We start from the raw sequence: 26,414 nt of genomic DNA, 5'->3' as shown, positions 1-26,414 counted from the left end.
AGCTTATTGAATGTTTGAATGTTCATAGGTGTGCTTAAACTACAAAATTGGAGTAGCTATATTTAATGTGTAATTTTCCTGCACTTGTTTGATGTTAGTTGTTAATTTATAAATTGCTCAATGATGATAAATCCAAAGGCTTGTTTCTCAAAACATTCGCAGTGGCCGCCTAAGAACTTTCGCCTTCGCCAGGCTTGAGAGTTAATGCTGCTTTATCCTTCCTTGGATGTCTGAGACAATCTTTCATGTGTTATTTGTCATGTGTTCAAATTTTATTGTATGTTTGGAATGATTTTATGGATTCCCTTTCGTTTCTGCAAATTCCCTTTGTCTATTATTGTTGATCAACAAGTTGAAAAACTGTGTTGAGTAAAAATTGTTTTGGTTCCTTATGTTTTGACTAAAAATTACTTTTCTTAAGTGACAAAATTTCCAATTGATGTCACTAACTTGCAGGCTTCAAACTACATTGAATTTTGGTCTTGAGATAGGATGGACTATTGGCTACATAAAATATGATCATCTCAGTAGTTTCTAAGCTGAATATCCTTTTGACTACTTGCTAAGTGAATTTTGAATCTGGCCAAGCGATACAAGATTAAACAAGAAAACTGCACTATCTGACTTTGGAGGATGACTACAATATACCTTCTTTTTCAAATGTTATTTTTAAATGTAAAGGGTAATGTAATATGATCATAAATATGTAATTATTCATCCGATACAATTGTGAGTTGTATAATTGTAAATTGTGTATAATACAAATGCATTAAATGCCGAAATTATTTTTTATTGTATGAATTGTATTCTTATTAGAATAACAAGAATGGATTTATATAAAATCTGCTAATAAACATAATAACAAATTTAATAAAAAAGATTTTACTTGGTATGCAATGTTTGTCTATATGTCTCATCTAACATGATAGAGAAAAGGAGAGGATTCAAATTTATTACATATTTCATAGCATATTAAACATATATTCTCTAAACTTATTTTACGAGCAAGTTGAAGTTTTTTTGGGGTGAATCGGATATTATTTCTTGCGCTGGATAAGACCAAAATTAGTGCAAAACTATCCTTCAACTATTCAATACTGTTTCATTTTCATTGTTGGGTTTAAACTCAAGACTTTTGATTAAGTTGAAAGAGACATTACCCATCTTATCCTCTTAGGTAAGTCATTGAAGTTTCTATGCACAACGTTGCCAAACTACATGTATTGCAGAATTCGTTGTTTTAGACAGAGATAAAATATTGACTAGTGCTTTTTGGCAGCAGCTATTCACATTGCAAGGCGCAACAAGACAGGGTAAAATTATCTATATACAAAACCAAGACAGATAGAAAGAGGGTGAACATGCACTTTAAAGTAGCAGATATGATTTTGGTGAATCTCCAACCATATAGACAATATTGTGTCACTGAAAAGAACCAAAAGCCTAGCATATAATATTTTGGTCTGTTTCATATAGTTAATAGGATTGGGAAAGTTGCTTAAAGAGTACAACTGCCACATACTGCAAAAATTCATCCAATTTTCTAATTAACCAGATGTAAATACGATGTTAATACAAAATCAGAATATAGAATTCCATCATTTCTTTAATGTGTCTAGCTAATGTTTGGATTCAATATCTTGTTACAAAAGGGTGGTCGGCAACTACACGAGCCGACCCGATGAATGATGGGAAGGAGCATAAAAACGTTTTTCCCACTAACTGTTGTACATAATGAACAGTAAAATGAAGCTTGACAAAAATTAACATTATATAAATGTCAAAAAGTTGCTGCCTTCATCATTGAGATGCAAGAGTAGTAGTCTCTGGCTTGGTTTCAACAGCGCACCCTTCCTTAGCAATTGTTCCGGCAATTCTATTCGGTGGCCAATAGCGGAATACTGATCTACCTATGATATTCTTGGCTGGCAGGGGACCCCTAAGTAAATTGCATCTAACACGTCAGGAAATAACTCAGATATAAGAATAGTGTACATAATGCATATAATCCTTAAACATATTACCACACGTGGGAGTCATAGCTGTTATTGCGGTTGTCTCCCATCACGAAAACGTAGTTCTCTGGCACACGCTGCAAAGCAAATAATATTATTAAACTAGATACGAAACCAACTGGTTATGAACTTTTGTACAGTGGCAGAAATGATCCAATCCCAAAACAAAATTAGCTGAAGACGTGCCTCAAACACAACTAGCCGAAGACAACATATAGGAAGAACAACCCTCAAATACCTGACCCAGATTATCTTCATAATCTATGTTTAGGTCTCATCCACCACAGTATATTAACTTAGATTATACTTTCTTGAGATAACTTCATCTTTTAGGCTATTCTCTCAAAGAATGATGCGTGGTTTTTTATTCAAGTTATTTTGTTTTAAATTATTAATTATATGCATATGTTATTCTTAATTTTAAAACCATAGTTAAGCAGATCCTTGATGACTAAAACATGGTAGAACTTACTGTGGGTTTCATCTCGTAATTTGGTGGTTCATTGATAAACTTCTCATCCCTCTCAACCCCATTAACTACAAGATGCCCTTTACGAACCTGCAAATAATTCAATTGCTCACATTTAAGACACAGAATCAAACAGAGCGAGAATCTGACTGAAGTTATAACTGAATACTGATGCAATATTCTACATTCATGAAAATTTCAAAGTTTCAAATACAAGCAAAAAAACAGTGATCACTAGTCAGTTAGCCAAACCTCAAAACAGATTAACCTTCCACCGAAAACGATAATCAAGTAAGAGGAAAACTAAGACATTGACAAACGAAAGCTAATGACAAGACATTATTATGAGCATTTGTTGTAATCATGAAACACAACATTGCACAATCACATTAGCTCAACAAGGAATTAATCAAAAAATTAAAAGACAACATCATAAAACAAGGGCATGAATGTTCATCACCAAAGATCCTACCTCTACGATATCACCTTCCTTTGCAACCACACGTTTTATGAAAACATCATCATCGGTGTATCCAACTTCTTGAAGAACTGGAGGGCTTTTAAATATCACAATATCATTTGCACACGGCTTTCTAAAATAGTATGAAACCTGAAAACATGAAGATGTATCATTACTAAGAGATGCATCGTAACAAAAAGTCTAGTTGAAATTTGATGTGAAGTCTATTAGAAGGGCATTGCCATGTATTTACATGATTCTATCCCGTGAGTAGTCGAGTATTGAGTTATACAATAACAACTCTCATGACCAACTGAGACTATTATCAGTCAAGAACTAAGACAGGAATTAAAATGCTTCAACAAAAGGAACTAAGAATTTTCTGATTATGTATAAAAAGCTTGATTTTATCAAATTAGTACCCAATGAATTACTATGAACTAAAATCTACAATGCACCACAAACTTGGAAAATTATATATGTCCTGAATCAACATTAGAATCACTAATTCTCACACAAACATCATAAACTTAACCATTTGAATAAACTGCTGTTAATTGATTCTCAGCCCTCTGCTCTCTAAACCTGTGAATGTTATAGAAGAGCACTGAACATAGAAGTATAACCATCTTTCAACAAATAGCTAAAGTTTTCATACGAAGAAGCACCTACAATCTACCTAGAGATGCATCATAATAGAGTTTGGTCTGATTGGATTAGCTCATTTGAGCTTTTCTACTGGCATAAACACCCTAGAAACCATTTGAGAGAACTTAGCTTATGACATGTCTATAAGTTGCTTTTAGCTTATTTCATTGAGACCCTATAATATATTTTGTTGAGATGAAAAAGCATAGGAAGAAAAAAGAGAGTACCTTTTCAGCAACAATTCTATCTCCAACATCATAGGTAGGATACATGGACAAGGAAGGAATGTACCTAGGCTCAGCAATAAACGTACGAAATGCAAGCGATATAGCAAGAGCAGCAAAAACCGTTTTGGCATCATCAGAAGTGAAATTCAACCAATCTGGAAAAGGTCCATTAGTCTTTTTGTCCACATCAGGGTCACCTCCACCACCATCTCCGCCGCCACCACCACCAGCACCACCACCGGAATCTTTAAAAGCTTTTCTGAAGTGGATATTATTTCTACGGCGAAGAGTGGTGGAGGTTATGTAGAGTTGGGGGAAGTTGGGGAGAGAGTGTTGTGGTGGTGGAGAGAGTGTTGAATTGAAACGGAAATTGGGGAATTTGATGGAATTGAAGAGATGAGGTTGGTCTAAATTAGGGGTTTGAATTGATGGGAAGATAGAGAATGATGGCATATCTTTCTTATTCTTAGAGTGTCACTCACTATGTTCTCTTCACTTCACTTCAGTTTCAACTTTCAACTTTCAAGCTTCAATTCAATTCTCGAATCACTTTCAGATAAAACTAACATATACAAATTTAAATAAAACTCATTATCATTTATATATGTACGGTCAAGATTACCTTTTGTCTGTTCGGTAAGTTTTTCGATGTATTTGTCTTTTTTCTTTCTTGTTTCTCAAGTTTGTTTATTTCTATTTACTTTTTAAAATATTTATTTTTTCATTCCATTTATTTTCTTTAGGAAATGATCTTTGAAAAATAAAATTAGACACCAAATATGGTGTTCCTTTGTTTTTACGGTTATTTTTTAAATTATTTTACAAAATAAGTTTTGGTGTAAAATAGTTTTAAATCAATAATAAATTTTTTCAAAAAATAATATGATTATTTTTTTTAATCTTTGACACAACGTTTAAAATCTTAAACACATTTTATTAATGTTCTTTTTCATATGTCTTGACAACAACCCTTAAAAAGTTGTCTTAAATATTAAAAAAATAAATAAACTTTAACTAATTGTACTTATTTTAATTTAATAATATTATGATAAAAGTACGATTCAATTAATTTAGAATTTCATATTTTAATTATCTTTTTCTTAAAGTCAAGTAAGTTCTCATCAAAAATATTTTAGAGAATGAACTTTTTATTACATGAAGAAAATAATTTTAATGATTATACACAAATAGTATTAAAAAAAACAACTACATGGTCATCTAATCATATCATAACATGTAGATATTCATTTAGATATTTAATGAATTGGTATTAATTTTTCTTGCATTTTTATTAAACAACATTAATTTCAAAATATATCAATAAAATAATAAGCAATTTTAAATTAATATGATGATAAATTTTAAATTAGCCTAGGATTGAGCTGTGTACAAAGATGGTTAGGTCTCAAGTCTAGCCACTTTTTTTAAATTCAAATGTACTAATATTCTACCCTCAAAATTAAGTTTAGCATAACATCGGATGCATGTATACATCAAAAAAGATGTTGCACCTCTCACCATGAAGGTTGGCCTCCTAACTACTCATATGAAGTGTGATTAGATTTGACTGAAATAGTTTTATGTTTATTGAAAAAAATTCAAGTCGCACTTTGAAAATTGATAGAGTTTTTAAAAAAAATTATAGAGTAGCACCCCTTAACTTAAAAGTCAGTGTTTTTCCTTGACAAAAGTCAGATTTATCAACTATATGCATTAACAGCAACACAAATCAAACAATTCTATCTATAGTCATCCATCTTGTGCATTTCATTGACAAGTGAATAGAAGGAGCATCAGTCCACAAACATAATTTACACCATAATTTAGGCATAACTGTAAGTGTATGTTCTGATTTCTGAAGTCCTTGAATAAAATCTACAGTTTCTCTATCAGAACAGAATTCATTGTCATGGAAGCAAAAAATATATATTCAAATATGATTTTGTGTTTCATCACAAATCAATATGAGATAACCACACCAGAAAAATAATCTCAACAATGTATTGACACTAATCTGCAACACTCAAAGAAAGGCCTAATAATCTGATGTTGAATTTTATGCCTACTTATAATCAATGGCTGTACTGCGTACAATTTTGTACGAGCAAAAACAATGGAAGTGGTAGCGTTTCGCATAGTGTCACATGCTTTGACTATCATTTGGCTTTTTATGTTTCCATTAGAGGTTCTTTCTGGATGAGCTACCACTATATCAGGCATTTGCAGTAGATTAGACAGAGAAGAAGCACCAAGTTTTTGTTTCTTATCAATTCTCTCCAAGTTCTGCACAGGTATCTCGTCACTATCAAAATTTTCATCTAGATCAGATTCTTCCTCTGAACCATTTAGAATTCTGTTGGCTTCTTTCAACAAACCAATGGCACGCCAAGCGTCAGCGACCAACTGGATAGTGGACGTTTCAGGAGCTATGCCACTTTGTTCCATGGTAACAAGTAACTCTTCTGCTTTCCACGGTTGTTTTGCTTCTCCATACCCCCATATTAAAGTTTCATAAGTTTTCAAATTCGACTGAGTTCCAATTTCTTGCATTTTCTCATAAAGTCTAAACGCGCGATCCATTTTGCCAGCGGCACACCATCCACTGATTATGGTAGTGAAGATCACAACATTTGGTTGTAAACCGTATTTGGTCATTGAAGTCAGAAGAGCCTCTGCTTTACCTGTCTGCCCGGCACGTACGTAGCCTTTCGCAAGGATGCTGTAAGCGTGGATGTCGGGTTCTATCCCAGCTTTCACCATGTCATCGAATATCTCCTCACAATTGTCCATAAGTCCTGATGAACTCCATGCATTCATGATGGTGCTATATGTCACTACATCTGGTTTGATCCCAAATTCTTCCATCAATGTCAATGCCTGATCAAATTTCATTTCTAAGTTACTATTTTTATCACAATACATGATACTGAATAATTAAAGGCCAATAGGATACAAGTATTGAAGAACAATTTTGCAAGAGACTATTAGATTAAAAATGCATACAAGGAACTATTGATCTTATGATAAGTATGAGATATCAGAAATTACCTCATCTACTCCATCTGTATCTGTAATGTCTAAATATCCTTTGATAAGTGAGTTGAAAACTACAGGATTTGGATGCACTCCAAGCTCCTTCATTTTGTAGAGATATCTCAAGGCTTCTGTCATGTTACCTTCCTTACAATAACCGCTTATGATGATACCGCAAGTTCGTTCGTTAGGCTTCACTTTGTTATACTGCTGCATTTTCAATATTAACCTTTCAGCATTATATGTCTCACCATTCTGAGCATATGCTCTTGCAAGTGTGTTGTACGTGACAACATCTGGCTGCAGGCCGGAGTCAACCATTTTATGCATAACATTCCATGCTTCTTCCAATTTCTTCTTGGTACACCAAGCTTGGATGAGAATATTATATGTTCTCTCATTTGGTTTCACATTTCCATCTTGACACATCATTTGTAGCAGTTTCATTGCTTCATTAGGCCTTCCAACAACTCCAAATCCTTTAATGAGAGTATTGAAAGTACTAGTTGTTGGTTTGCATCCACACTCCTTCATTTTCCGAAAGATTTTCATCGCTTCATGTACCTTACCAGAATCACAAAACGCATTGATCATGGCATTGAAAAGTATTGAATCTGGCTTCGTTCCATTCTCTTCAACTTTAGAAAGAAGTGAAGGAATAGACTTGAAACGCTTTAGACGCGTTAACGCAGCCACAAGAGTAGTGTATGTTATAATAGTTGGCCTATGTCCTTCTTCGGTCAAACTGTTGAAGATGGTCTCGGCTTCTTGCGGTTTTCCTCTTCCAATCAAAGTACCCATTAGTTTGGTTCTTGAATAAACTGTTTTACAACTGTTGTTCTCCGTACAGATAAGACAGCGCGATTGATCGCATGTTTCTTCTGGAGTAGAGCTTGATTTTGATTGATTGTTCTTGTACTGCCTCAGCTCCTGTATCAAAATTGCCAAAAAATGAAAAACTATAGGAAATGTTTTAACAGATTTTGATGATTATCTTTGGAGTCCAAAGCATAAATCGATGATCAAATAAATTTTTAGGACATCACTTAGAGTAACTGAATTTTTCATCCCTAAGATGTGGATAATTATGCAGTCATTAGAAATTCCAAATAGCTTGCAACCATTCAGTGATGATAATATTTCAATATCTACACTTGATGACTATATATATTTAGATAACCTCAAACTATTCTAGCACCATAGAGCATTTAGATTGAGATCATCCTAAAGTTCTTGAAAGAACCTGATGCCAATCATTGTCATAGATGAATGATATGTATGTTGAGAATCATGCGTTAGATGAGATATGACCTGAAAAAGCGTTTATAAGAGAGAGATGCCTCTTGCCTAATGCAACATTGATGATTTTCTAAATGCTCAATATCATAGGGACTATTACAAGTCACATCTAAATGCCTAATGCAAAAAAGATCATATTCTGATACTGTCACAATGACAAGAAAAGAAAAAAAAAAGTTAAAAATAACACGGTACCATGACTGATAAATCTTTAGCGTTTTCATTACTCATGAGGGCTACCTTCTGGCTGTTATCCATGACAATGAATAAACTTGATCAGATTCTCTGAAATCTATATTTGACTGCTTCTGAATGCCTCAGCAAACAACCTTTCTACCCTGGCCAGAATCAGATTCTGGCTGCAAGACTAGCTATATTCCTAGCATCATAAGGAGATGTCTCATCCTTGATTATTCTATCAAGACTACAAAATATAATCAACCAGAAAATGTTATCATCAACTTTCTTATCTAATAATACAATGATTAAAAAAAGGAATCCACAGAATTAATCCATAAATGACATAATTAATCCTGGACAAGATGACATGTCTGAACTTATATAGTATTAAGAGCCTCTTTGGATTTACATATTTGAACTTATATAGTAGGATAAGCACTTCTCAGACTTTTTGAGAGAGTCTTATGGAAACAGCTTATGACATGTCTATAACTTGTATTCAGTTTATTCTCATAAATTATTCACAAATAACTTATAGAAACAACTTATAGCTTATATGAAAATAATTTAAATTTATACTATTTTTCGTTATAGAAACAGCTTCTACATAATTATTTGTATGATGAGTCTGAATGTTATTAAAACTTAATTAAGCTGTTTATCCAAATAAGACTTAAGTGCGCCTATTATCACAAAGTATTTAAGCATCTGTGGCAAGGAGAAATTAATTAGAAACTAGAAAGAAAGTATATATTCTAAGCTGCATAGTTGATGACATTTCAGTAGAAATAGAGGAAGAGGTACTTTACCTATCTCAATTGAGCAGTTGAAGGAAGCTTTGAGTTGGGTGTGCATAGTTAGAAACCAATTGTTAATGTTATAAACTATAACTATGGTGATGCAATGTAATGTGATTAATGAAAAAATGTTAATAGTATTTTAGTGAGTTTCGTGTGTGTGGCATACATTGGAGATTCTTATCCACAAATATTTATCACAATGAGATTTCGGGGAACTTTTTTGAGGCTGTTATTACAAAAAGACAATAACAACCTCACTTGTGGAGTGGATTAGGCCACGCCAGCATTCTTATAAGAAATTGTTTTTGAATAATTTTTTATAAAGTTGTTTTCAATTTTTATAAAAGAAATTATTTTTATTAAGATTATAAAAAAAATGAAATAACTTAATGTTGTAACTTATTTATTTTGGTGAATTGAAGCGATTTGGTATTTATTGTAAATGTAAAGGAAAATTGTATAGGGCTATATCGAAAAAAGCGAAATCCAGAAAAATTGGATTGGGTGCATAAGATAAGATGACGATGATGTTGAAGGTATGGAATTGGTATGAGAATCGTCTGTCAATTCATCCAGTTAAGACGCAAGTGATTACCTCTGGCGTCCTTTGGGCTGTTGGAGATGTCACTGCTCAATACATTACTCACTCTGCTGCTGCAAATAAACGTCTTCGATTATCTGTCTCTGTAAGAATCATAACTAACCATTTCTCTTTCTCTTTCTCTGTGGTGTGCCTATCTAATCCATTATTATATATTTTATGTTGCAGGATGAAGTAGATGCTAAATTTGTTATCGATTGGAGACGTGTGGCCGTTACAAGTATGTTTGGATTTGGTTTTGTTGGACCAGTTGGTCACTTCTGGTATGTCTTTTTTTATTTACTATTTCATTATTATCAAATCATCACTTGTTTACATCAGATTGCATCCAATTTCAATATTAGCTTCTGATATAATGTTACAATTTGGGTTCAGACTCTATAAAACCGATTTGTAAAATCAGAGATACTCTCACTTATAAACATATTTTTCAGGTCATATTTGTTAACAAGTGTATCAGGTTTTGGAGATCTCTCTGTAATTTTGTTGTTTATGTTCTAACTTGGTAGATTTCAATAGGAGGATTTCTAAAATCATGACTGCTAACAACAGAACTTTTGAATCATGAAAAATTCTTGGGGAATTTTAATTCTGGATAGATTATGAAGGCGAATCAAAAAGGTTTTAAATAAACTAGCTGACCATGTCATGCTAGCAACTACGTACCTTTTTCCTGATATGGAAGTGCACACCAGAAAGAATGCACTTGAAGCAAGTGGATTTCACCTGGTTATAGAGAAGTAAAATCTTCCCACTGGTATGAAAGTGAGTGTATTAGCCTATGAAGCACATATACGGATATGGGACACAACATTACCACTCCCACGTCGACATCAAAAATAATTTGTAAATGTATAAGAAATTGAATATAATCACATGTGTCAATGGATGTCGGACACCAATACATGTCAGACACTGGTTGGTTACACCTTCAATTTGAAATGTCAGCATTGCATAGGTATTAGCTCTTATTTGTAACTGTTGCCTCTGCCAACTCTTTGTTCACTTCTCATTTTTGGTTTGGTGGGTTTTGAACTGAGAGAGCTTGCAAGTTGATTGCTTTGGGATTTTTGTGATTGAAAAATGGGACGTTCATTTTACTTAGAAGCTTGAATAATAGCTCTTCTAAAAATAATTATAATCAACCTTCATGTCATGTAGGTATGAAGGCTTGGACAAATTTATAACACTTAAGCTTCAACTAATGTCAAAGTCTATGCGATCCATAGCTACTAAAGTAGCAATGGACGGCTTGATTTTTGGTCCTGTACATTTGTTAGTCTTCTTTACTTACATGGGGTTGTCTGCTGGCAAGAATATTCCTCAAGTGAAGGAAGACTTGAAGAGGAATTATGTCCCAGCTTTGATTTTAGAAGGTGGTGTGTGGCCAATTTTGCAGGTTTTTAATTTTTGTTATGTTCCTGTGAAGTACCAGCTTCTGTATGTAAACTTTTTCTGCTTGCTGGATAGTGCTTTTCTGTCATGGTTGGAACAAAAGAAGGATGCACCGTGGAAACAATGGTTTACACTTCATTCTTCTAATGGAAAAAGAGATAAATAATGATGAGGAGGCTGATCGAACATGAAACATAGTGATTAAAGCTTTCTTAGTATTTTGCTTCTGTGATGTTTTGGAAATTGTAATACATAGATTCAATGAAAGACACATTTTGTTTTGTTTATTTTTTATCAGTCCCTAAATTTTGCCTCAACTTAAATGATATTAATATCTTATTCCGGAAAAGATTAAAAAAAAAATTGAAGTTGGTTGAATTATAATTGAACTGCACAAGCATAACAGAGGTGTTAAGATCATCACATAAACTGCATTTATCGATTTGCTTGGTAAGACACCTAATTGGAGCCTGCATGGAGGCACATTGGAACAGTTGATACATTAATACCGCATGTGCATTGGACAGAGTTGAGTTGGGGAAACATTTGAAAGAGATCTGCTGATATGGTAGGTACTCTCTCTAAAATAAAATATAAGTAAAAATAGTGTCAGAAAAGTTAATATATTTGATTAAAAATTATAATAAGATACATGTCATTTTGTTTATATTTCATTCTAAAGTAGTATGTCTTGAAAAGGGTGGTTTGGAATTTATTTGGGCTCCTTTTGTTTTCATGACATTAAAAAGCATGCATGACAAGAGTTGTGTGGCTGTGGAGCTTGCATGGTTTCGTTGCCCTTAAGTCTTTAACAAAAGTTAAGATTATGTTGTTGTTCTGGGATCAAACCCTGTCCTCTTACTTAAGCTATTTACAAAATCATTATTATTCTTTCCATTATTATTGTTTATCTGTATATTAAAAGTACTGTACGAATTATTTTGTCCGTCTCGTATTATTTGATTTTATATAAATTATTTGTTATTTTATGATATCTATATGTAACTTTTTTCAATGTTACTCTTATTTATTAAAATAGTTGCAGGTATACATGATTGACAAATAATAAATGAAGTAACATTGACATTTAATGGGTTAGCTTTGAATTTTTTCCTAATGTAACATTGACATTAAATGTTTTCACGTCTATTAATATGGATATTAATTATATTACTAAAAACAAAAGTGTATAAAGGGCATTTAAACAATATATATACTTTGAAATTTGTAACATTTTTTTACCTTTGGTACCAATAAATTTTCTAAGATTTTTCTTGTACAAAAGACTGGAGGTAATAATATGAGACAGAGAGAATAAGAAATGTAATTAATACCATTTTGTTAATTAATTTAAAAAAATCATATCAGAGGTTGAAAAAGAATCTAAAATTCAATTTGATTGGAATGTTTTTTACGAAAGAAAACTTAACACATCCAAATAATAGTTATTTTGTGTAATTTTTTAGTTTTTTAGAACGGGCTGTGGTTTTTATTGGAATCAATATGAATGTGAACACTTCCATTCTATGTGGTTTTAAATATAAGTAAAATAAACATTTACCTATATTTAAAACCGAATGAATAATTTAATTTTGGAGAAATGTCCTTCTTAACTGTCACCACCTGATGCTTTCAATCTTCTTCAGTGCATTTTTTTCATTGTGGTCTTCACTGTGTTCATGCTCTACTCTCTATGTGCTATATTCAAATTTATTTCATCATTCTTTTAGCACCTTTTGCTATTTATCTTCGAAATTTAGGTATTTTGCAATGGAAATCTCCTCTTCTTCTAAATTTGTGTCCACATTAAAAGGATAACTGCAGCTGGCATGCAACATTGTCATGCATAACGATATTTAGCACTATGCTCTGAACTTATTTAATTCAGTGAGTAAGTTTCCACGACCTTATCTTTTTTGGAGTCTAGCTTATTAATGTTAATAAATTTTATTTATGTTTTTCATATTTATGGGATTCCCAATTTAGTTTTTTGGTTTTGGAGAACCATTTATAATTAGCTAATTTTTTACTCAATTATATGAATGTGAATATGGATTAAAGTGTGTGGTAAGTGTAATCCAGCAGTATAAGTACTAAGTATGGTTAATATGTTATGATATCTGTTCTATTGAATTAGTGTGTGAGTTTAATGAGTCACAAGCAAATATGGAGTCAACTCGCCTCAACAGATACACACTCCTCTGTGCTCTTCTCGCTTCAACTAACTCCATTCTCCTCGGCTACGGTCACTCACTCTTCTTTATTTTTATTTCTTTCATTTTTGGACTCGAATTCAACTCTTACTACGAATTATTAATTAATATGATTATTATCATAATGTATTGTAGATATTGGGATTATGAGTGGTGCAGCAATATTAATAAGAGAAAACCTGAAAATCTCACGACTCCAAGAAGAAATATTAGTAGGCAGCCTCAACGTGTGTTCTCTTATCGGATCACTAGCCGCCGGAAAAACCTCTGACTCAATCGGAAGACGCTACACAATCGTATTATCGGCAACAACATTCTTATTCGGAGCTATCTTCATGTCTCTCGCACCTTCCTTTCTTTTCATCTTAATCGGCCGAATCGTCGCCGGTATCGGCGTCGGTTACGCACTCATGATTTCACCTCTCTACGCCGCCGAACTCTCTCCCGCAATGACACGTGGATTCCTCACTTCCCTCCCTGAACTCTTCATCACAATCGGAATTCTCATCGGTTACATCGTTAATTACGCTTTAACGGATCTTCCTCAAAATCTCGGTTGGAGAATCATGCTTGCGATTTCGGCTTTACCTGCAATTGGAATCGGTGTTGGTGTTATAGCCATGCCTGAATCTCCTCGTTGGCTTGTTATCAAAGGAAGAGATTCTGAAGCCAAAACCGTTCTTCTTTCACTCTCAACTACTCCTCAAGAAGCTGAATTAAGGCTACAAGAAATAATAACAAACAAAGATGCTTCGCTTTCGGCCCATGGGCCTGGAAATTGGCATGGTCAAGGTGTTTGGAAGGAACTCTTTATAAGGCCCACTAAGCCCGTTAAACGGATGTTGATTTCTGCTATTGGGATTAATTTCTTTATGCAAGCATCTGGAAACGACGCCGTTATATATTACTCTCCGGAAGTTTTTAAAGCTGCTGGGATTCACGATAAGAAAAAACTTTTTGGTGTTAATGTTATCATGGGCTTATCGAAGAGTTCTTTTGTTTTGCTTTCGGCTCTTTATTTGGATAAATTTGGGAGGAGGCCTCTTTTATTGATCGGGTCGTTTGGGATGATGGTGTCGTTACTTGGCCTTGGTTTGGGCTCGAAGATTCTAGATGGTTCAATAAAGAAGCCTGTTTGGGCTGTTGTTGTTTGTATTGTGGCTGTTTGCGCTGATGTTTCGTTTTTTTCTATTGGGCTTGGGCCAATAACTTGGGTGTATTCATCAGAGATATTTCCTATGAGGCTTAGAGCCCAAGGTTCGAGTATTGCGATTTCGGTGAATCGGTTGGTGAGTGGTGTGGTGTCCATGACATTTTTGAGCATTTCGAGGAAGATAACGTTTGGGGGAATTTTTTTTGTGTTGGCGGGGATCATGGGGGTGGCGACTGGTTTCTTTTACGTGTTTATGCCAGAAACCAAAGGTAAGACATTAGAAGAAATGGAAAATCTCTTTGTTGAGGATGGTGATAATGACGATAAGGGCGTGAACAAAGAAGTTGTTTAGGGTGGAAAGGGTTGGTAAATGTCTATGCTGTTTGTTACATTTATAGTGTAATAATTTTGTATTAACTAGCAATTCCATAACCGAATTTAGTTAAACTGATTATAGTTGTGACCCATGGGAAATGGCACGAGAGGAATGTGGCTTAAGTATATTAGCTTAAGGCTGAATCTATGTAGGGATCAAAATATTATATATAAGGCGGAAATAGGAGTTTCCATATACTTCGTATTACTTCTACTTATGCAGAAGTTGCATGCTTCTTATAATTATGTGTAAGTTTGAATCAATGTTTTGTTTTTATAATTCAACTTATTTAAAAAACAAAATATTAACGTTTTGTAAATGTACCTGTTAATAAAATAAATTTTACAAATGTACTTTTAATTAAAATTAAACTTTCTCTAATATAATTTAAGTTTTAATATTTTTTCTTTGAACATCATTTTATAAAATATAATTTGTTTGGATTATATAATTAAAATTACTTTAAATGTGTATTTACTAAAAAAAATATTTTTATTATAAGATAATGTGAATAGTGTATTTATATTAATTTTTTAAATAATAATAACTAAACAAAATGAAAATATAGTTATTTAAGTTTAACGCAATCTCTACTTAAGTCTTTTAGTTTGTTTTATCTCAATTTGCATTTTTAAATTATATTTTATTTGTATCGTTAGTCTTTTATCTCAATTTTAATAATAATTAATTTAATTTGAAGCTTCTGATTATTTGAAATTGTATTTGATGTTGTAACAATATGTCTCTCATATTAATAATTCATCGAATTTTTTTAATGGTCTATATTTTTTTTATTTTCTTTACAATAATTTAAATACATGTATAGCCTTAAAAACAATGTAATAAAAGTTTATTCATATAATTAATATCTTTAACTTCTTTCATATGTAAAGTAGTTTGGATACTCAACTTACTTATTGCAATGTTTCGATTAGATTTTACCATTTTATTACAGTAATTAGAGAAAATTTTCGAACTTAAAGTATTACATGTGTAACTTAATTATCTTAAAGATTAATAACAGTGCAAACAAATGTAACTTAAATGACCGAATCAAAAAGAAGAAAAAAGTTTAACTTAAAACACTTAAGCAAAAATTAAACTAAATTTAAACGAGAAAAAATATATATATTTTTCTTTGGTAACTACTACAAAAAAATCTCAAACACAAAAAAATTAAACAAATAACGATAACAGAATTAAAAAACACTTACAAAATATATTTCAAATTAAATGAACAAAAAATTGTGAGAGTAATTGGATTATTATATTCTCAAACAGTCTAACAACTGTGTAAAATTCTGGCAAAAATAAATAACATTAGATGGGGAGAGAGAAAAAATAACAACAATCTCACATTTGAATGGTAAAGAAAGCATAAATTTTTATACTTCTAAATAGAAAATGAAGAATGTAAAAGTATCCCTTGTATTGTTTATGGATAAACCTAGATTCGAAGTTAAATTAAATTTGTGGAATTAATTTTCAAGAAAACTCAAATATAATGTCAAACTATTTCTATATTACAAAATTACCATTGAAGTAGCATAAAGCAAACATACTCTAAATCTCCAATTTCTCGATTAATTATTTCTTGATTCTCCAAAAATGCAAAAGAAATCCACAAAAAGAGCATACCATGACTTTTCACCGTAAGAAATTGAATGCTTCCTATGTAGTATTAAATATAAAAAGGTAAACAATTGCATTTTTATTTTACATTAACGAATAATGAAACATGACCCATTTACCATCCCAATGGGTCATGAGCAATGAATTTGGTTGGTCCCTAATGGACCGGCACCCACAAATGTTTATTCAGTAATAATTTAATCTTCTACTAAATTTTAAAGAGAAAAAGGAAAAAGAAAAACGTGTTGAAGGTGAAAAAATAACTATAGTTCGAGTCACGGGTGCTGAAACTTGAATAATTTTTGATAAATTTGAATACTATGTTACTCACATTGCACGTACCCGTAGGAGATTCATGTTTCCAATCGCATTTTTCCTTGTGTAGTTCCTTTGCAAATAGAAAAATATCAATGACTCAAAGAGTATGCCAGATTATATGGTAAGGTCTCTTTCGGATTAAAGGATTTAAATTTGGTCTTAAGAATACAAAAGTGTAAAATCTCTTGAGAGAGTTTTTTTATCATCCATTGTTAATATAACAAAATCAAGAGACAATATGGTGGTTACAAAATAGCATTTTTATTTTTGGTTTCTTATAAACTCTTTTACATAAAGTAATTTTATTTGAGGTGCGTCACACATTAAATGTAAGTATTTTTATCTTAACTCAACTCAAATTAATTATATTGTGAGAGTCTAGTTTATAATGTTAAACTCAATCATATTGGTAACGACGTACATACTTTATTAGAGTTAAATGTTTTTTTAGTTCTAATAAAATGTAACTATTAGTCTCAATAAAAAAATTATTTGTATAAAATTATTATTTAAATGTTTTTAGTTTGTGTTTGAACGTGACATATATTTTTGAATGATTATCTTGCAAACATATTTACAATTTCTAGGTTTATATTTTCTTTGTTTTTATCTTGAGTTTATGACATTTAAAAAATTCATATTTAATTAATATCAAGTTAAAAAATTATAAATTTTTATTGATAAATATTTTATAATGTTCTAAACATGCTTGTAAAAAATCATTCTAAAATTTAAAAGTTTAAAGAGAACTAAACACGTTTCATTCCAATAGGAGTTAAAACTATTTGCAGAATAATTTTTTAATGACTATAAATTGTAGTTTTTATAGGGGAGCTAAAAACAAAATTTTAAAATATTATTTAAATAAAGTGTATTGTCTAAATTATCCTCCACACAATAATATTCCCTCTAGTTATAAAAATAAGTAAGAGTCAAAATGTATTTGATCCAAATTTTGAATCAAATACATCTTAACTTTTGCTTATATTTGTAATTTGAGGAAGTAAATTAAATTGTTAGAAATATAAAAAGTTAAATTAAATAAAGAATATTTTAGAAATACTTTCCTTAAATAGAAGATAAATTTTATATATATGTATATCATTTTAAAAATTTAGGCTATTTTTATTTATATTTTATTTCAAATAGAGTGGAGTGTATGATAAGTTGATTGTTTGTTGGTTCTAATGTAAATTATTTCAATCACATGTTACACCATTGTTTGATGAATATCAGTGTCCACAATTTTGTTCATAATGTCAGTTTGTTCTAATTCACTTGTCTTGTTCTGCAAGACTAGTACATGTTTCATACACTTGACATTAAGGATTCAAAATACTGGCCTAATTCTGGTAAAATATATACTACTATATTGGTTGTGCCAAATTTAGTGGTAAGTGTGAGATTTGAAGAATTATGTTACAACATGTTGTGTATGTATAGCCAACATAAAAGACAAGTTCATAAAAGTTATGTATGAAGAAAGAGAAAAGAGAAAAATTAGGACCATACGTCACGTTCCAAATGTCAAACGCTAACACCTTCACTTTGCTTTCATTGACAATCCATAATAAACTAACAAAATTTGGGTTCAGACCTTTTTATATAATAATGATAGGCAGAGCAAACAAGAAATCTATGTAATGTAATTGTGATATTTTATTCTTGTCATTTGTTGAATTCGTGTGAATTTTGAAAAGTGGACTGTAACTATCCAAATATTGTTTGTTACCCCTTGGTGGGGCATTTTGAAGTAAAAGGGTAAGATCTACTCTCATTCATGTGTCCTTCTCTGTTTGGAAGCTTCCACAAACTTGAGATGCTTTTTTAGAGAGAGAACTCATTGACCACATGATTCTAAAGTCTTTTTTTAAAGGGATAAATGTGTCCCTCAATCGGCTTCCACGGATTTGAATTTGGATTTGATGTAGTAACTACCTCATGCAAAGTTCATTGTCAATTGTTTAATTGCAAATTAAACAATTGAGATTATTTTCAACTTATTTTATTTTATTATTATGTAATCCAAACGTGTAATCTCAAATTAACACTCGAGATTGAAAATTATATGTAATTGTATGTCTTTTTTAGTGTTACCAAATACAATTTCTTTTAAATTCATTAAAATTTCATGTATTGATTCTTGAATATCTACTATGGTAGAGTGTTCATGTGGTAATTTTTTAGATTTTGCACATGTGTGATACATGTTTTCTCTATTTTTCATAACCAAATTATTCGCATTGCAACGTCTATTGTATCTACTTGAGCTTTCATAAGTGGAGACATATCCTCGATCTAGGTTTAGATCTTATCTCAACGAGTCCATTTCGATGGTAACCATCGACACAAGCTTCATTAACTCTCAATATTTTTTTTTTTGGTTATCTAGAATGGCCAAATTAATCATTAATGGCAAACATAAGAATCACACTAAGATTTCATCGTTAAATTCTTAAGAATTTGATCTAATCTTTCCCACACAAAAAAAAAAAAAAAAAAACTCACAAGAAAGTACACAATTCGTTCTTATAAATGTCTTTTTTCACTCACTCAAACACTAACTTGAGTTATAAAATATTTGCACATCCGTACACCATCTTTATTCGAGAAGCAAAGCTCACAATCATATATCATCACTGTTAATTCCGACCGCCATCTCATGTCGATCCAAAATCAAAATTAAAAAAGAAATATTGAGATTTGAATATCCTCCTTTTATATCAAACACGAAAATAACATACTCATCATCGAACTACTAAAATTGATTATGTTTTACAATTTAAAATATACAAGTGCAGTTGAATATCTCATATTTGAAAAATCCAAATTCGGGTTATTGCCCTTAATATTTTGGGGAAGTGAAGAGTAAGTAGACTCGTTAAGATTCAAGTTGTTGGTATAGCCAAACACTTGAAAGTTGAAACTAGGAAATAATATTTGTCTTGTAACTAATGGACGAGTTGAGAAAGACACGAGCATGTTGACAAACTATTAAATAATACTTTTGTCATCCACTCCCATATCTCACATTTCGAAAAATCAATCTTTTTCCCCCAATTCTCTATCTCTCTCTCTCTTCCTCTGAAACATACCCTATCAACTTTTGTAGATTTCTTAATTCAGAGAACATGAGGAAAATATTGGGAGCCCCCACCGTCCAATAAAATATAATAAGAAGGGTCAAAATCAACCATAAAAAGAATAATATAGTTGTACACTATATCATATTATTGGTATACAGTGCATAGTCCATAATATGAATTTGAAATTAAAACTTATATTGGAAGACAATTTCTTATGTGAGACTTGTAATTAAAGACATAGATAATAGGAGTATATGTTATTGAAATTCATTTCCTTGGTTGAGGTTTAACAATTGTGTTTGTTATAGATTATAAAAAAAAATTGTATAATTTAAAAATTATTTTTTAAATCTTTTTTAAAATTATTATTTTTTAAATCTTTTTTAAAAAATGAGAAGTTGTTTTGTGTTTGTTTGTTATAGTGCAAATCACTTTCTTTAAAAAAAAAAAAAAAGAAAACTCAGTTATAAAAGATTTTTTTTAAACTATTAAAAATAACTTCTCGTTTAAAATCATTTTTAGAATTATTTTTATATTTTTATAAAATTGTAACAAACAAACATAAAATTTCAAAAGTTATTATTTTATTAAAAAAAAAATCCTTAATGTCTTGGGAGCAAATAAGCTGCAATTTGAAAGGGAAACTATTGCCTACAATTTTGATTCCAAATATACCCATTACAATATACTATTTTGGAATGAAATATAAAAAAAAATTAAAAATTATTATTATTATTATTATTATTATTTTAATTTTTAATAAAATTAATTAATTTTTTCAACTATTATTTTTGTTATTCATGAGAGAGAGTATTGGTTATTTATAAGAAACTCATTTCCCACAATTGAATACTACAAATATAAGTACTGTGTGGGAGTAGTATATATAGTTAATGCTCTGTGATATCATGTTTTGATTCCTTCTCTAAGGAATAACAGTTCCTAATTTCTGAAGCATATTCTGAAAGTGGTATTGAGTTTGCAATGATAATTTTAAACTTCTGGCACAGAGTACCTACATACACTATATCATGAAAATAATTAATTTTTTACTAGTTTAATAAATTTATAATGAAACAAATACCAGTACTGTATTAATTAAAACCATTAGGTCGGCATACCATTAAGGAATTAGTAGCTTACAATTTTGCTACACTATTCACAGTGTAGCTAACTAGGTGTGGATAATCAACCAACTGAAATTTAACGAAAAAAGTAGTTGACAAACTTTCAAAGCTTTCTGATTTTATTTTAGTTTGCATTAATTGAGGGAGAGGTAAAAAAGTGAAAAAAATTAACAAATAAACATCCGAATAGGAGAGAAAGAAGGATTTTTATTCAAGGGAAGGAAGAGACCAAAGAGGTATAATTTTAAAATGTTTAAAGTTTGAATCACCTAAAAGTTGTGTTTGTTTCTGCTTTAAATTATATTTAAACGATAAAATATTAATATTATTAAATTGAATATTATTTATTGAATTTATATTTAAAATTTATAATTATATTTACGAAGTTTTTTTTATAATATTTATTATTTTGTTTACCGACAACATAAATATTATGTTTGTTTAATTTGAAGAACGCTAAATTTTAGTTGATTAAAAATCTAAAATTATTATTTTCACCATATTAAATAAAATGATATTCTATCCAGATACAATTATAATAATAAAAATAAATATTGTTGAACTTATTTATTATTATCATTTTTTGAATATTTTTATAAATATATCTATCATAAAAAAAGTGTGAGACATTGAACATATAAATTAATATTTAAGAGACAAATATTAAATGAAGATAAAGGAATTTATTTAAGTAATAAATATTGTTTAAAAATCATAACTTTTTCTTATAAATTGCAACAACAAAAAAATCAACAAATTTTTTTTATAAAATTTTTATTTTAATTTGATTATTTGTGCGTCAACTTTAAAACAAATTTAATAGATAAAATCAAATAGATTAATATTTAAAAAAGAACTTACTGATTATCATAAAGAAAAAAAGGTAACATTACTGCTGCCTGTAATGCTTACAATAAAGGATATATGTACTATTAATTTGCCCAAGTAAAGAATTAAAAATGAAAAGGATGATGAATTAATGAACTCTAATGCTTATGCTTGGTTTGTTTCAAAGTAAATTTTGTTGTATTCTTGTAGTATTACCAATTGTAGCAATCTATCACGAGAATGCTTAGAAGAAATCAAGTTCATAGGTAGGTAAAGATTCTTAAGCTGTTGTTGAAAAGGCTATGCTAATAAGAGCACTTTTATTTTACTATTTTTCTTATTGTGTGTTACTAGAAGATGCCAGCTCAATCCCTTTTTCTACTATTTGAATTTCAAACGTTATTAAGCGCCTTTAACTAGTTCAATTAGTCCTTGATCATGGTCCCCTACAACTATATATGTCCTAGAGAGCAAATATAATATACGTTGCAATTGTTTATTTGTCTTTTTTGTACTTAACTAATCAGTACACTTAGTAGGTTACTTGTTGTTTCAATAATTTAGACCCTAAGTACAAGGGGTAAATATCTTACTTTTATACAAACAAACTTGTTTAGTTAAAATGGCTACATTATGCACTATAAAAGGTTAGATTTTAGTATGCTTTACAAAACTTTAATTAGCCATAAAGATTTGACTTTTTATATACAATAAATTTGTTATAATGATAAAATACATGAACGTTCACGTAGTATCACAAAATTAACAAATAATTGTGTCATTTAAGTATATAGTCGTTAATTTAATATTTAATTGATATATATTAAAAAATATTTGTAGTCATTGATTAATATTTTAAATGAATTTTCGATACTCAAATGATTAATTTAAAAATTTTGGTTCAATAATGCATTGGAAATCCAAAAATAAAAATTTAGTTTTACATTTTTCTCTTTAAATATTGTGGCATATATTTTAAAAGCTAAGGCCAAAATTATTGTAAAAAATTGAAGTTTGTAAATCTAAATGTTTTGAAATTAATATTTGTAACTTATATTTGTTTTCAAAAATAGCTCTATAACATTCCAAAAAAAAGAAAGTAGAGTAGTAGCATAGAATGAAGCATGCAAAATGACAAAGTTTGTAGTAGTGGAGAGGTGAGAATTGTGGTTATCTAGTAAGCCTCTCCCATGCCCTTATGTTGGTACTTATACAGGAAGTTTTGACACTTTTCAGAGTTTCACTCACACACACCCCAGTACTTGTAGTTCTGAAGCTAGAGCAAAAGATAAAAGGACAAGTGGTAAATTTTACTCCCAATAAATTTGAATTCTGTTATACGCCACCAACTTATACACCTCAACTTTAGTACCATTTTAAATAACTTAATTTACACCCAAGATTGGAAGTTAATTTATATAAATTTGCTAATTTGCATGATATTTTTGTTGGTATAAATTAATAAGTTATACTTTAACGTATATTTAACAAATTTGTATTTATAACTTGTTAATTTACACAAATTTAAAAGAAGAGTAGTTATAAATTAACTAACATATAAAATATTTATAATATACCGATCCACCAAAAAATAAACACAAACATATTTAATCTAATAATTAGATTTGAATTATTAATATGTTTTAATTAAAAACAAATTAATTTAAATAATTTAAATTCGAATTATGATTGAAATAATCTTTTATTAAACTTTACTTATATCTCAACTGAATTTTATATTACTAAAATTCAATTTCTTAGAATTTAAAATAAAATAGAAAAACATATAGAGCGAAGATCAACCTATTCTAATTTAATAACTAGTATTTGTGAGTATTTTTTTTTTTTTAAATAATTTCTCATATATCTTAAAACTCTTTTAAAGGCTAGGTGTAATATATGTTTTATTTTATATGAAGGTGTAATAATACTACGAGACATAGTCCTCTCCATTTCTATAAAAAAATAAAATTAAAAAAAAAAAAAGGAAATCCCGTGAACTCGCACATTTGAGGATTTTTCTTTTTCTTTACATCTCTTTTAAAAGAAAATTAAAATACTTTACATTCAAAAAAAATCAAAAAATCATTTTTTTTTTATTTTAACTAGAACGCGTACAAAACAAAGAAAAATTATAGTACTAATTGGTCCATTATGAGAATGAGACCTTCTATAAATATATATATATATATATATATATATAAAGTTATTTTTAATAAATAAAATTAACTCTAAAATAGAAGAGAATTGGTTGAATACTACAAAATAAAAAGAAATTGCTAATTTATTTGTAATGTCATAAACATTAATAAATAATTAACAAGTAAATAGGTTACAAAATAAGATAGAATTATTAAAACATTGTTCCAATGTTGTCGGCTACTCTATTCAATTTCTATGATATTTTGTATTTTTTAATTAATTTTAAATGATTCAATATTATTATTAATTAATATTAAATATTTTTATTATTTATTTATTATTATTTTTATTTAATTAATTAATACAAAAAAAATGAAAAAATACATATGTGTGAAGAAGGTCGCACACCCCAATTTTAATATATTTTTTTCTTCACATAATTGCATCTTAAATATGTGACACGAAAAAAATAGAACATTCAATATATTTTGAAATATTTTTATAAAAAGTGATTTGAAAAATCCCATATTCAAAGGCAGACGAAGGTGAATTAGCAATGTCAACAAAATCAAAATTGTATAAGAACATAGTCTATTTAAACTTTAGGTAAAATACAAAATTTTGAGTTCATTTAACTTGTTTAATTATAGTTTTATTTATTTATTTATATTATGGATACACTGTTATTTTTTAAAACACTCACTTAACATTTATTTTTTTATTAAGTAAAATTAATATGAATTTCACATTTTGATAATTAGTCTTCTGTAAATTAATAAAATCCATATTAATTTCATCTAATAAATAAATAAATATTGAAAAGAGAGTTCCTAACACTATTCATAAAATATTACATTTATTATTGGTGTGCATTTTCTTTCTCCTCTTCTTCCTATTCTCCAAATTAAAAAGAAAGTATAATTAGTCAAAAATAAAATGATAAAAATTGTGATTCACATAGTAATAAGAATAGAGTCCTACAATGTAAGTAAATTATGGAACCTACAAATTTCATTTGCACTAAATGTGTTATGGGTTTGTCATTAATTTTATATGAGAAAAAATTTTGAGGAGAGAATTTTATCTAATCTAAACTAAATAAGATGTCCACTAATCACTTAAAAATTCAATGATACTAACAAGTGGAATCCATAATTTATAAATCCAATGCTTGTTTTTTATCACTAGATTAAATGATTGGAGTCAAATTTATCATTAATTTTAACAGTCACAATTATATAGTGCATTTTTGTAACATAATACATTGAAAAAATAATTACACACAATATGATTTAAAAAAAAAAACCGACAAAACATATAAAGAACTAATTTAATCTGATTACTCCCTATATTTAAAAATATAGGCACTTATTTAATAATATTTTTTTTATCTAAATATAAATTTATTTTCAAATTACTAAACTAGATATATTTATAGTTTTTTTTTATAAATAAACTCATAATTAATATTACTAGATATCTTAAAATATAAAAAATCAAAATTGATTACATATAAATATAAAGGGCATTTTAGGTACTTCATCCATTCTTATATGTAAATAAAAGTGAGTGATAATACATTTGAGATTAAATACATCGATTTTGATTAATTTATTTTTAACTTATAAATAGAAATCAGAAAATGACATTTATACTTAAAATAGAAACATTAATTATACTACAATATTTCTAAACAAAAATAAAATATTAAATAAGTGTTTATATTTTGTGGCCATGTACTTGCTTTATTTTTTATACAATTTTAAACGTTCATAATTACTTATACAGACGAAATAAGTAGAGAATTTTAGAGAAGTAAAGTTTGGGTTTATGATATTGCATTTATATATATCCCTATCTCCCTCTGCACATTTTATGAACCAAACTCTCTCTCTCTCTCTCTCTCTCTCTCTCTCTCTCATCTCACTGTCTTCTGTCATGGAAAACCAAAACCGTCTGAAAATGCGAATCTCTCGCATGTTCCGATCATCATTCGCTTCCTGCAAAACCCGACACTTAACCGATGTTATGGAAAAACCACTATTTGCACCCTCCAATTCCAATATCATCTCTTTTAACATTCCCAGACCCAAAATCTCTTCTTTTTCTTCTTCTTCTTCTTCAAACAACAACAACACTATCAAATCACCTCAACCCCTTCTCAAACCAACCAACCTCGCTTTCTACCAAAACTCTAATGATTCTACCAAAAACGTTATCATCAAAAACAACAAAAACAAGAACAAGAAAAAGAAGAAGAAGAAGAAGAATCACACCCACAACAAAAACAGAGCTTTTCCTTTTAATTCATGTGCTAAAGACACAAACTTTGATAGCTATTATTGGTTATATAGCAGCGACGACGAAGACGATGAAACAGACACACTTTTCTCTTCAAAGAGTCACTCTTCC

At 29.6% G+C, this 26,414-nt stretch overlaps 5 protein-coding genes and 1 non-coding gene across 9 annotated transcripts in view; 4 read left to right on the top strand and 2 right to left on the bottom strand.

Moving 5' to 3' along the window:
• The first annotated feature begins 115 nt into the window (after positions 1 to 115).
• LOC113787428 (small nucleolar RNA SNORD14) lies at positions 116 to 238 on the top strand. The gene has a single exon (XR_003473932.1). It is a non-coding gene; the product is annotated as a small nucleolar RNA SNORD14 (small nucleolar RNA).
• A 1,281-nt stretch (positions 239 to 1,519) lies between these two features.
• LOC101497762 (chloroplast processing peptidase-like) lies at positions 1,520 to 4,389 on the bottom strand. 2 transcript variants are annotated; one of them, XM_004503386.4, is made up of 5 exons: positions 3,820 to 4,387; positions 2,957 to 3,094; positions 2,488 to 2,574; positions 2,025 to 2,092; positions 1,520 to 1,939 (listed from the first exon to the last, which is right to left on the bottom strand). In XM_004503386.4, exons 1-5 carry the CDS (start codon positions 4,270 to 4,272, stop codon positions 1,801 to 1,803), a joined length of 885 nt encoding a protein of 294 aa, XP_004503443.1. In that variant the 5' UTR covers positions 4,273 to 4,387; the 3' UTR covers positions 1,520 to 1,800. The 2 variants fall into 2 exon arrangements, with proteins under 2 accessions (XP_004503443.1, XP_073226088.1); XM_073369987.1 differs by lacking the exon at positions 2,488 to 2,574 and having other exon boundaries at positions 3,820 to 4,389.
• A 1,334-nt stretch (positions 4,390 to 5,723) lies between these two features.
• On the bottom strand, positions 5,724 to 9,301 carry LOC101497208 (uncharacterized). Of its 3 annotated transcripts, none has more exons than XM_004503384.4 (4): positions 9,141 to 9,301; positions 8,347 to 8,575; positions 6,868 to 7,782; positions 5,724 to 6,696 (listed from the first exon to the last, which is right to left on the bottom strand). In XM_004503384.4, the coding sequence occupies exons 2-4, from the start codon at positions 8,407 to 8,409 to the stop codon at positions 5,812 to 5,814; spliced, it is 1,863 nt and encodes a 620-aa protein (XP_004503441.1). In that variant the 5' UTR covers positions 8,410 to 8,575; positions 9,141 to 9,301; the 3' UTR covers positions 5,724 to 5,811. The 3 variants fall into 3 exon arrangements, with proteins under 3 accessions (XP_004503441.1, XP_004503442.1, XP_073225960.1); XM_004503385.4 differs by having other exon boundaries at positions 8,392 to 8,575; XM_073369859.1 differs by lacking the exon at positions 8,347 to 8,575 and having other exon boundaries at positions 9,141 to 9,294.
• A 185-nt stretch (positions 9,302 to 9,486) lies between these two features.
• On the top strand, positions 9,487 to 11,414 carry LOC101496878 (protein SYM1-like). Its single transcript, XM_004503383.4, has 3 exons — positions 9,487 to 9,817; positions 9,901 to 9,995; positions 10,894 to 11,414. Exons 1-3 carry the CDS (start codon positions 9,650 to 9,652, stop codon positions 11,291 to 11,293), a joined length of 663 nt encoding a protein of 220 aa, XP_004503440.1. The 5' UTR covers positions 9,487 to 9,649; the 3' UTR covers positions 11,294 to 11,414.
• A 145-nt stretch (positions 11,415 to 11,559) lies between these two features.
• On the top strand, positions 11,560 to 15,119 carry LOC101496554 (polyol transporter 5-like). Its single transcript, XM_012716681.3, has 2 exons — positions 11,560 to 13,372; positions 13,476 to 15,119. The coding sequence occupies exons 1-2, from the start codon at positions 13,294 to 13,296 to the stop codon at positions 14,843 to 14,845; spliced, it is 1,449 nt and encodes a 482-aa protein (XP_012572135.1). The 5' UTR covers positions 11,560 to 13,293; the 3' UTR covers positions 14,846 to 15,119.
• A 10,742-nt stretch (positions 15,120 to 25,861) lies between these two features.
• LOC101496006 (transcription repressor OFP8) overlaps positions 25,862 to 26,414 on the top strand; it is a 1,123-nt gene continuing 570 nt past the window's right edge. The window contains exon 1 of the mRNA XM_073369896.1: positions 25,862 to 26,414. This exon is cut by the window's right edge and continues 570 nt beyond it. Coding sequence (XP_073225997.1) covers positions 25,878 to 26,414 — 537 coding nt within the window. The 5' untranslated portion in view covers positions 25,862 to 25,877.

The sequence above is a fragment of the Cicer arietinum genome, chromosome 6 (genome assembly GCF_000331145.2).
Source record: "Cicer arietinum cultivar CDC Frontier isolate Library 1 chromosome 6, Cicar.CDCFrontier_v2.0, whole genome shotgun sequence".
NCBI classification, from domain to species: domain Eukaryota; kingdom Viridiplantae; phylum Streptophyta; class Magnoliopsida; order Fabales; family Fabaceae; genus Cicer; species Cicer arietinum.
This window is presented reverse-complemented; position numbering and strand designations above follow the sequence as displayed.